Source organism: Mastigoproctus giganteus, chromosome 10 (assembly GCF_048544385.1).
Source record: "Mastigoproctus giganteus isolate SK-2022 chromosome 10, ASM4854438v1, whole genome shotgun sequence".
Lineage (NCBI taxonomy): Eukaryota > Metazoa > Arthropoda > Arachnida > Uropygi > Thelyphonidae > Mastigoproctus > Mastigoproctus giganteus.
Genome location: NC_143584.1, coordinates 201,075,989 through 201,088,582, shown reverse-complemented (window position 1 = coordinate 201,088,582; position 12,594 = coordinate 201,075,989). Strand labels below are relative to the sequence as shown.

The window sequence follows — 12,594 nt, the reverse complement described above, 5'->3', positions numbered from 1 at the left end:
AGAATATCCAATTATACAATATGGTTTATGGAAAATCTATGTGCTGGTCAGTTCACTGATTATTCTGCATGTTCTCCAGCCCATGAGAATAGTACAGCTTGAGCTTTGATGGCTAGGACCTGGTCACACTGGCATTGCATATGCAAAGGAAATGACAGAATATTAGAAGTAAACAGGAGAATGAGTGCTCTGTATGTATGTGGTTTCCCAAATCGGCTCCTTGACAAATATGAGGTCTTGGCTAACCAGAGACACAAACCACAAGGATGTCCAGCTAATCCTGGTGTGGCTCACATTCCATTTAATTCTGTCGTCTTATTAGAGAATGAAAGGGACTTGGGGGTGGTTGTGCAGGCAGATATGAAGTTCTCTGAGCAGTGCAGACGGGCTGCAAGAGTAGCTCATGGAGTATTGTCAATGATATACAGGAATTTTTCCAGCAGGGATAAGGAGGTGATTATTCCATTGTATAAGGCAATGGTCAGGCCACACCTAGAGTACTGTATACAGGTCTGGAGGACTCATTTCAAGAAGGATGTAGAGCTGCTGGAACGAGTACAGAGAAGAGCAACAAGATTAGTGAATGGAACAAAGGGGTGCTCTTACGAAGAAAGGCTTAAGTTTTGCAAATTACAGTGTCTGGAGACTAGGCACCAGCGAGGTGATCTGATAGAGGTGTATAAAGCCTTGAATGGTTTAAGCATGCTCAATGCTGATGGGATTCTTCCTCTAGCTCAGAAAAATCACCTGAGAGGGCATAAATTCAAATTGAGGAAAGACAGATGTAGGATAGACGTGCGGAAATTTGCCTTTAGCCAGCGGGTGGTTGGTTGGTGGAACAGACTTCCATCCCTTGTGGTGGAGGTTGATAGCCTAAATAAGTTTAAGGCTCAGCTGGACAGGTATTTTGAACGAACAGAGGGGTGAAGTGGAAGTGGGTTTTTTTTTTTTTTTTTGGCTGATGCTGCATAAGCTTGCTTTCTTGCATCAAATGCCTCTGCTAATGCTAATGTCTTGTAGAAAATAGCAGGATATGTAATATAACATTCAATGTAGACAGGGTAGAAAGTTACAGGCTATATATATATCCCTCAATTAAACCTCCCACTCCAAAAACATTCAGGAGTGGTACCACCTATAAAATTAACTGTGCAGAATGCAATGTGAGCTACATCAGCAAGGCTAAGAGACTACTTAAGGACTGACTGAGAACCACACAGGTGCTATAAGTAATGCAATTTTAGTAGTAGCCAAACATGTCTGGCAAAAAAAACACACTGACATATAAACCGACATCTGGCAACCAGCACTGGATATGTTATGTTATTTGGTTTTTAGGAGCATTAGCAACTAAGGCCATATTGCTCCGGGATATGCGGTGGTCATTTCCTGACCTTTCCGCATCCTCCGTATTTGGTGGTGACGGGCTCGAACCCCGGTCTAATCAAGAAGCGTGTGCTACGCACTGCTGCTTCTTCCCACCTGGCTACGGAGGCGGCCCCACTGGATATGAGAGTGACCAGCAATGCGGATGGTGATTAGAAGTCATGCATATGCAATTTGAAAAACATTTGTTGATAAACAGAGACAGAGGTCCATGCATTCACGCAGTTGTTGAATCAGTAATACTGCAATGTGACAAAACCCAGAAGGCTGAAAAAGGGGAGGAAGGGGGAGCAGTAAGTACAACATCGGAATATGATGATGACAACAACGATCTGAACTTCAATCATGCAGAAACGTGAGATCTCATCGTCAACAACACATTGTTGGCAAATCTATTGTTGAAAACCACCACATATTTTATTCCATACATTTTTATAATTTTGCTATGCATATCGCACTTTTAAGTTGGGCAGAGTTTTATAATTTTTATTTCATATACAGTAGAACCTGGATAAGAAATTTCCACAAAAGAAGTTTTCCTTTGTACTAGGTTTAGTTTCTTAAGTCTCAATTTCAACTATATATATTATAATGTATTATTTTCCCGCATAAGAAGTATCCCAGGTAAAAAGTTTTCCCACATACAAAGTTCATGATAAAAAATACACAGTACATTATTATAATGGCGTTTTCCCACATAATACATTTTGTAAATATAGAAATTCTTTATTTTTAATATTAAAAAAATATAAACAATATAAACATTTTGGTAATAGAAAAAGTTAGTACCAAGCATCATTTTAGTTCGTAGTAAATCACCGAAGTAGGTGAAATGGCAGCGTTTTTGATATACAGTATCTCATATCGTGATTGCCTTCACAACGAACTGCCCTGATATTGCACTATGTCCAATAAGCAAATCTTCGCCAATGGAGAATACTAATGTTACTTATTCTCGCCAAGAATCTACTGCTGAAGTGTTGCCTGTTCGTGGATCCGATGTCGAAGCATTGCTTATTCAAGATAGTTCAATATCAGGGCAATTCACTGTGAAGGCAATCACAATATGAGATACTGTATAGCAAAAACGATACTAATTCACCTACTTCGGTGATTTTCTATGAACTAAAATGATGCTTAGCACTGACTTGTTCAATTAGTGACTTTTCCATAGTCTGAGGCTTTCAGCGCTAAAAGCTTTTTAGTATAAACATTTTGATATAATGGAAGTGACATATTCCAATTGTTTACATATCCATAATTGGATAGCATCAACCATGTGAAGTATTTACCATTAAGTTGTGATGGTTGTGAACAGTTCTGAATTACTTAGTGGATTATTGCTGTGTTTTATTTTAATTGTAAGCTTTTAAGGTATGTTGAAACTCCAAAGGAGCTCATCCCTCCAACTTGGTATTTGGTAATGAGTTTAATGAACAGAATGTTAAGCAATTAGAAATCCAGTTTAAAAATGTTTCCTGTAGGCAGAGTAAAGTACAGTATTTATAAATTATGAAATAGTACTTAAAAATGATCTTTAACTTATGTATGTGTATCTTTTCATCTTTATTTGTGTAGTTAATATTTCATACCCTTAGGTCATTTTCCCTTTTAAGAAGTTTTCCTGCATAAGAAGTTCTAAGCCTCCAGTCCCTTGGAAAACTTCTTATCCGAGTTCTACTGTATTTTATTTTTAAAACTGCATTTTTAAAATTTTAATTTCATGGTATATCTTTATTTGATTTTATTCATACAATTTATGCAAATGATAAATTAATATTACAGGTTTTAAATATAATTTGGTTAGTGTAAGACAGAATTAATATATATTTGTTCCAAAATATTTGTTCACTAATTTTCATGAAAAAATCATAATAGCAGATGCATTCCACATTATGTGCAAAATAGTTCTTATTGAGAAAATTGCATATCATTAAATAAAGACATGGAATTTAACATGCTTCATACTATACACTAAAAGAAATTACCAAAGAAAATTTTGCTGCCACTGTAAAAAAAAAAAAAAAACTGAAAATAATAGCCAAATACAATGGTTGCTAATAATCTGTTTCTAAGCTAATAATCACATTTACAATCAGGAAAGCAGAACAGCATATAATGCACTTCACAACAGAACATCATTTACAACTAGATTAGCTAGATACATGAACATATCTTATTGTAAATAAAAAAATAAAAAAAAAACCTAACTACTCACTGAGTCATTCTGAAGTCTTCTTGCTACTTCCAGAGCTTTCTGTTTGGCAGTTTCTTTTACATAGTCATATGGTTTGATAAAGCTACTTTTGTCCAAATCTTCTTCATATGTTGAGGATATTACTTCAAATGGAAAACCCTGAATAACAGGCAAGAAAAAATGCTGAGAATTAGAAGAATTTCAATAATAACATTACCACTCTTACAGGAATTTTGGGGGAAAAAAATAAAAAAAAAAAAACACACAAAATACACCAATATTAATAAATAATAGCATGTGTTACTTCTTACCACTGAAACTGTCATATTCCAAAATTTTGAGATGCAATTAGATGCACGAAGGAACAAACTGGAAAAAAGTTAATTTGTTTAAAAAGCAAGCTGGACTAAAAGACATGGTGCACAAAGCTACTTGAATGAATATTTGAATATGCAGAGAAAGTGACCAATGAGTTTTTCTATCTATGTTGTTACACTGGGGAAAGGCTAGACTAGATTTTGTGGTAGCCATAATTGGAAAATGTTCTCACCAGTGTAAGAAGTGACATAAAATGCAATGAAAAAATAATTAATTAATTAAAATATCTATTACAGTGATTCAATATGAATTTTAGTAGTCCTTCAGCACATTTGGATTTTCTGCCTTTAGAACTGCTGAAAAAGAGTATGGTTGCAGGCTAACCTACAAAACAAAAATACTCAGATAAGTCAGAGAAGTATATTCTATTAATCAATTCATTTTATTTGTTATGTGTCTGTTTTCATAATATTTGTGGATATGTCTGCTTGAAGTGAAAGAATATCATTAAGAAGTGTACTGTTCACCTACCCATACATAAGGGTGGCTCTAAAAGTGAAGTTGGAAATTATCGACCTGTCAGTCTGACTTCAGTAGTAGGGAAAATCATGGAGGCAATGATCAAGGGTGGAATTCAGGATCATTTGGATCGAATTGAAATTCTCAAGGATACTCAGCATGGTTTTGTAAAGGGAAAATCATGTTTAACAAATCTGGTTCGCTATTTTGAAAGGGTCACTCACGAGCTGGATTTAGGGAATAATTTCGACATTGTTTATTTAGATTTCAGCAAAGCTTTCGACTCAGTCCCACATGAGCGGTTGCTTTATAAGCTGGAACAGGTTGGAATCACTGGGAAAATCCTTAGATGGATAGAAGGATGGCTTCAGGGCAGGAGGCAGAGGGTTGTGATAAATGGCTATTCCTCAGATTGGGTTGATGTAAGAAGTAGGGTTCCCCAAGGATCAGTATTAGGACCACAGTTGTTTTTAATTTTCATAAACGACATTGATGAAGAGATAGAGGGCGTGATGTCTAAATTTGCAGATGATGTTAAAATTGGTAGAGTAGTTAATGATCACTGTCAAGCTGAGCTTCTTCAGAGAGACCTAGATAGACTTCAGGAATGGTCAGAAAAATGGCAGCTGTGCTTTAATCCAACAAAGTGCAAGGTATTACACCTGGAAAACAGTAATCCCAAAAAAACTTATTCACTTGGAGGAAAGGGACTTGGGTGTTACAATACGGTCAGACATGAAATTCTCTGAGCATTGTAAACAGGTTGCAAGGAAGGCCCATGGTGTCCTATCGATGATCTATCAAACTTTTGCAAGTAGAGATAGGGACGTGATAATCCCATTATATAAGGCTTATGTTAGACCACACTTGGAATACTGTGTTTAAGTATGGAGACCGCACCTAAAGAAAGACATCGAGCTTCTTGAAAGAGTGAGATCGGCAAAAGGGCGTCCTTATGAAGAAAGACTTCGAATATGTGGGTTGCAGAGTTTGGAAACTAGACACCTTAGAGAAGATTTGATTGAGGTGTTTAAGGCTCTGAGAGGCATCAGTAAAATGAATAAGGACAAAATTTTCAAGATTATAAATCATGCTAGAACTAGGGGACATAAATTCAAGTTACGGGGGTAAATGTTTAGATTGAACTGCAGGAAGTTTTATTTTAGCCAGCGAGTTATAAATTACTGGAAAAAGTTGCCTTCATGGGTGGTAGAGGCAGACAGTTTGGGGAAATTCAAAAGGTCATCTGGATAGTACTTTCGGGTAAGGGAAGCGTACAGGATGATAGGTTTAATTTCCTTTTTTTTTTTTTTTTTTTATTAATTATTATTATTTAGTTATTTATTTCATTTTTTTTTTTTTTTTTTTGTTTTCATCATTGTTTTGTTCGGATTTTTTTTTTTGGCTGGTGTGCAGCATAAGCCATAGGCTTTCTTGCACCATGTGGCCGTTACTAATACTAATACTCATGTCAAATTCCAATGATTTTTACCCAATATTTGATAATGAATTTTTAAAAAAATGCAATACATAAAACAGAATGGAATGATTTATTATTAGGGCTAGTTGGGGTAGCATACATGGTCACTAACATAGTTTGCACAATGAAATCTGTACATTTGTAACAAAAATTGCATATGCTGTTAATTGGGCATAGGTATTGGCTGTTATGAAAAAAGTTACTATGAGGTCATAAACTGCAATTGTCAGAGAATGGCTGAGAGGATATGAAAATGGCTCCTTTTAATTTTTTCCAGTGCACTCATGATTTTTTATTTTAATTCTGCCATATAGTGCCTATATATGAAACAAATTTGTGGAACCCAGGATTTAATATTACAAACTCCAGTTACATTCCCAGTAGAGGTTCATACAGAATATTCAATGGGAAAATGAGGCCAAAAATGTATATTAGGAATTATAAAATTAGCTAACAGCACTTGTGCCACAAGTACAAACAACTGAAGCATAATAATTAATTATAGCATAATAAAAATACAAAACTAATGCAATGAGATTGGTACTTCAACCATAATGAAAAGAAACCTGAATGATTTCATCACCTTTACTGGTGGCTTCATTTACAATAAGATTAAAAAAAAGAAGAAAAATACAGACATACATAATTTGAATCATTAAAATAATGCTGAAAGTGTTAACAGTCCACAAACAAAGTCCTGCAACTTTTTGTTTGTGGTAGAAGTCCTGCAACTTTCTCTCACAAACAAATATGCTACACAGAATTTTGAATATTAACAAATACTTTCCCATGACATAAATAAATTATAAGCAAAAACTGATACAAAAATGATTTCTATCAAAAACTGTTACTTCACATCAGGAAACTAGAGCAATTGGCATGCTAATTATGACCTGCTACCAGGGTGCCACCAGCTTTGAATGTAGTCATTTCTCTGGTTCTGCTAGATTCTTGGATGCTGGATAAGAGGTCTGGTAATGTAGTGATGTAATTGGATAAAGGGATGGTTGAGGGGAAGAAGACAGAGAGTGGTAACCAATGGACACTGCTCATCGTGGACTAATGTTACTAGTGGAGTCCCTCAGGGTTCAGTTGAGTTGGGCCCATTATTGTTTTCTGTATTTATAAATGATATTGATGATGGTATATCAAGCTTAATGTCCAAGTTTCCAGACGATACAAAAGTTGACAGGGTTGTTAAGGACACTACTGACGCTAGGCTGCTGCGACAGGATCTGGAAAGGTTGAGCAGATGCGGGCTCAGATGTGGCAAATGAAGTTTAACATTGACAAATGTAAAGTGGGAAACAGCAACCGCAGAGCAACGTATCAACTCTGTGGTACTACACTGACAGTGGTAGAGAATGAAAAGGGCCTGGGGGTAATTGTGCAGGCAGATATGAAGTTCTCTGAGCAGTGCAGACGGGCTGCAAGAGTACCTCATGGTGTCTTGTCAATGATATACAGGAATTTTTCTAGCAGGGATAAGGAGGTGATTATTCCCTTGTATAAGGCAATGGTCAGGCCACACCTTGAGTACTGTATACAGGTCTGGAGGCCTCATTTCAAGAAGGATGTAGAGCTGCTGGAACGAGTACAGAGAAGGGCAACAAGATTAGTGAATGGAACAAAGGGTTGCTCTTATGAAGAGAGGCTTAAGTTTTGCAAATTACAGTGTCTGGAGATGATGCACCGGCGAGGTGATCTGATAGAGGTGTATAAAGCCTTGAATGGTTTCAGCATGCTCAATGCCGATGGGATTCTTCCTCTTGCTCAGAATAATCACCTGGGAGGGCATAAATTCAGATTGAGGAAAGACATATGTAGGATAGATGTGCGGAAATTTGCCTTTAGCCAGCAAGTAGTTGGTTGGTGGAACAGGCTTCCATTCCTTGTTGTGGAAGTTCATAGCCTAAAGAAATTTAAGGCTCAGCTGGACAGGTATTTTGAACGAATGGAGGGGTGAAATGGAAGTGATTTTTTTTTTTTTTTTTGGCTGATGCTGCATAAGCTTGCTTTCTTGCATCATATGCCTCTACTAATGTTAATGACTACTAATATTTTAATTTCTTTATTTGCTAATGTGTACACTTATATCAAGTGAATGTACTTACAACATTTTGAAGAATTTGTTTACGCCGTGGAGAACTACTTGCAAGTACAATTCTCTGGGCAGCTAGTTTATGCAAAAGTGGCTGGATCATGGCAATCTCAACAAAACAGTCACCTAGAAGAAATTCAAAGCTTAAATTGTTATCAAAAGATCACAAATATTAACATAAAACAGAATTGTCATAATATGAAATAATTAAGATACTCAATATAAAACAGTGGTGGAAAGAGCAATTGTACTTATTTTAAAAACTGCATTTAGAAATATCTACAAAATTAACCAAATCTTGCTGAGAACATCTTTTTCTCCTCTACAGATACACTTGAGAAGTTTAAAAAATAAAATGTGATAACATGAACTAGAATTTAAACATTTTATTTTAAGACAATTTGTTTTGTGGTCTGTTAGCTATATCAACTGGTCCAAACTGTAAGTGTAATTGTGCACAAAATTATGTGGTAAGAGTTCTCATTAAAAACTTAAGTATTGTTACTTTTTTTTATATAATATCATAAAGACTATTTTATTAATTTTAGTTAGTTTTTTTCATTTTCCTATGACATGCAAAAATTATTATATTTTTGTTTCAGCTTTGGATGTAGGCTAGAAAAGGTTTGTTATTGCTGCTCTAAACCATGCCATACAGCTGAGTTGAGAGACAGTGGTCCCATGCAATGACGAGCAACCTATATATATATAGATATATATAGATTTAGCTGCAGGAGAGCAGCTAAATCTTACTTGGATAAGAGATCTAGTAATGTAGTAAAGGTGATGTAATAAGGGATGGTTGAGGGGGAGAAGACAGAGAGTGGTAATCAATGGACACTACTCATCGTGGACTAATGTTACTAGTGGAGTCACTCAGGGTTCAGTTCAGCTGAATATACGGTTGCCTAATTTCGTGGTACGAAATTAGGCAACCGTATATTCAGAAGTTGATTAACTCTATGCCAATTTGTTGCAAGGCTGTAATTGCAGCTTGAGGAGGAACAACAAAATATTGAGGACTTATTTTGCTGATTTACAGTACATAATACTATTATGTTAACTTGTCATTTCAGTTTGTACACATAAATGCAATAATATGTACGTTTGGTTGTCATGATTGCCATTTGCACGATTTCTCATATTTCCATTAATTCGTGCACGAATTTTACCCTTTGGGAAGATATTTATGGCAAATAGGTATATCAGATGGAGTCTTTTTATTGATTTCATTTACAGAGATATATATCCCATCTAACTAATGCATTTCAGACAGCGAGATTTTGGAAGTTAATTAATACTTAAGTGTTCGTAGATTTACCGTTCGTAATTTGCCGCCATTGTTATACGATACAACGTTATATCCTGAACTAGATAACGTTAGCTTAGTATAGTATAGTATATAATATTATCAATTAATCAGTAAAATTTATTAATCTTGTTGAACTTCATTGTCAATTAAATTGTACTTTTTCACTAAATACATATAATGACTTAGATTTTACAAACGTAACATAATTAATTAATACGTAATTGATATGAAAGTAATATAAAGAAACTCGAAGATAATACTTGATACTGAAAAAACATATATAGATATATAGCGTTACAACTGTATTAGGATACAAGTTTAGGGTCATAATTTTTGTGCTGAAACTGAAATTTCACTGAAATTGAATCGAAATCATTACTCAGACCAGAGCATCAAAGCAAAAGGCTCAAGCTAAATGGAGTGCTGTGGCTCAGGGGAGAACTGAGGGGGGGCAGTTGCCCTCTGAATCACAGCCTTTTAAAATGCACTGATTGCTTGATGTTTGTGGAGCAATCAGGTACGGGACATGATATTGCCAAGGGGCTATCTTTGTGTGTGCACAATGTAAGGAGTGTGACGAAATGAGGCGACAACTCAGCATTGTTATGGGCCTATATGAGAGCTGGAAGGACAGGGTGGATGCCCTCGAAGGACCTAAATTGAGGGGCCCATCAAGCTCTCAGCTGCCCACATCAATGCTAGAGCCTGCACTTTATCATCACGCAACACAGTGGCAACCCCCAAGTCAGAATGCATTGGTCCCACGGGAACTAGTAGTTGTTAGTGACTCTATTGTCAGGGAAACAGGGAACATGCTATCTAAAAGGGATAGGTGGAACAGGACTAGGGTATGTCTGCCAGGAGCAAAGGTTGATACGTTGTACAGTGGATATCAACTTTTAAGAGCACAAAAGGTGATATTATTGTACAAATTGGCACTAATGATATTAAGAGTAGGAGACCGGCAGAATTACTTAACAAGTACAGGTCACTGTTGAAAAAAAGCCGTGAATTAGGGTTAAATTTGAAAGTGTCTGCAATTCTGCCCAGACACGATAGGAGGGAGTATATGATGAGAACCTCGTCGATCAATTCGCCCCTGGAAAAATTGTGCAAGGCTCAAGGGGTAGAATTTTTTCCAACCTGATCTGTAATTGTTAACAGGAGAGACTACTTCTACAGGGATGGGATACACTTATAGAGAAAGGGTGCAAGAATATTTGCTGATGCTATCAAGGCGTTAGGTGAGTCCGAAAACTGCTAGCTTCGGGGGATACAAGGACTAATATATTAACAATAGCCGCTGCCAGGGTTGAAAGTGATTCTTGCACTGCTTCTATTGGAATGAGCAGCAACCTGGAAAACAAGATCCAGGGTATTTCAGAGACTGCTGGGAGTCATTGCGGTACAAGTAAACACATGGGTTGTGCTAGGGTAGCTAAGAATAGGAACAGGTGCATGTATACTTGTATGTACACCAATTCTAGGAGTTTGGTAAATAAATTTGATGAATTTCAGGTGTTGGTCAAAACATCAAAGGCAGATATTGTTGGGATATCAGAGACGTGGGGTCACACAGATATAAGGAATGCTGAACTGGAATTTGGGGAGTACAATGTGTACAGGAAGGATAGACAAGATAGGAAGGTAGGAGGGATTATGCTATTAGTTAAGGCACCTCCGTAGCCAGGTGGGAAGGAGCAGCAGTGCTTAGCACATGCTTCTTGATTAGACTGGGGTTCGAGCCCGTCACTACCATATAGAGGATGCAGAAAGGTCAGAGAATGACCACCGCATATCCCAGAGCAATATGGCCTTAGTTGCTAATGCTCCTAAAAACCAAATAACAAACAAACAAAGAGTTATTAGTTTAGAAACACAAAATCCAAGGAAGTGAAGCCAATCAACATCGCTGGACAGTGCAGTGTCAAGTAAGTTTAGTGTGACATAAGCACTGGGAGATCAAAATTGAGAGTAGGAGTGTGCTATAGGTCTAATGACTCTGATGAGTATAATAAGAAACTGTACAGGAAAAGAGAGTCGGCCAGTAAATCAGAGAGTCTTATAATGGGGGATCTTTTTTTGCTCAGATATTGAGTGGAATTTGTGGGTTGGTCACTCACACACTAGCAAGTCTTTTGTGGATTTATTGGATGATTATTTTCTACATCAGTATGTATGGGAGGCAACTAGACGGAGTAATACTCTTGATCTGATTATCAGTAGTGATTCTTCATGCATTCATGCACCTAGGAACCACTAGGTGGCAGTGGTCACAGTGTGATGAAGTGGGATTTACTCAAAGAGGTAACTACCATCTGGGGTAAAGGGAAGGAATTTTGCTTTTGTAAAGGCAACTGCAGTGGTCTGAGACAGTATTTAAATTCTATACTGTGGGACCAACAGCAAATTCAAAATGGGAAGCACTCAAAGAATTAATCTTGGAAGCTGCTAGGCTTTTCATACCAACTAAGAAATACTAAGAAATAAAATTAATTTAAAGGTATTTATGTATGTAGTTTTTCAATTTTTACAAACTTCCAAAATTCCTCAAAAAATTAATTTCGGGTCACATGCTTTGTCCAGAAACCCACTCACAAAAGAGTTAAAAACCCTTGTGATACATTCACCCATGAGGAGTTATTCAGGGAGGGGAATGCCAGAGGTGAGTTAAACTCTGGCAGTGAGCTAGATGATTTTGTAATAACTGAGAGGAAAGTGGAGGAGAAATTGTTGAAGATAAACATAAAAAAGGCACCCATGATGGATGGGATCTATCCAGTTATATTAAAGAAGGCAGCAAAGGAAGTAAGCAAATCCTTAGCCATAATTACGAGAGCTTCTTTGGACTCAGGGGAGGTACCCACAGACTGGAGATGTGCAAATGTAACCCTAATTCACAAAGGAGGATCAAAGGTCAACACAAGCAATTATAAACCTGTAAGTTTAACTTCTGTTCGAGGAAAATTAATGGAGGCACTGGTTAAAGAAGCACTGCAGAATCATCTAGACAAGACTTCAGTTATAGCTCAGACACAGCATGGTTTTGTTAAGGGGAAGTCTTGTCTGACTGATTTGATTGGATACTATGATATGGTCACAAAGGAACTGGATGCGGGGAATAACTTTGATATCATATATTTGGATCTTAGAAAGGCGTTTGATACTATTGCACATGGAAGACTGCTGAACAAATTGTAGCAGTGTGGCATTGGAGGCAAATTGCTGCTATGGATAACGGGATGGTTGAGTGGGAGAAGACAGAGCGTGGTAATCAATGG

At 36.8% G+C, this 12,594-nt stretch overlaps 1 protein-coding gene across 1 annotated transcript in view; it reads right to left on the bottom strand.

Annotated features, from left to right (window-relative positions):
• LOC150079780 (putative bifunctional dTTP/UTP pyrophosphatase/methyltransferase protein) overlaps nucleotides 1-12,594 on the bottom strand; it is a 56,859-nt gene that overhangs the window by 23,235 nt on the left and 21,030 nt on the right. The window contains exons 2-3 of the mRNA XM_090382849.1: nucleotides 8,015-8,127; nucleotides 3,605-3,742 (exon numbers count right to left, since the gene is read on the bottom strand). Of these exons, the coding sequence (XP_090238975.1) occupies nucleotides 3,605-3,742; nucleotides 8,015-8,104 (228 nt within the window). The 5' untranslated portion in view covers nucleotides 8,105-8,127. The remainder of the gene's footprint in view (nucleotides 1-3,604; nucleotides 3,743-8,014; nucleotides 8,128-12,594) is intronic.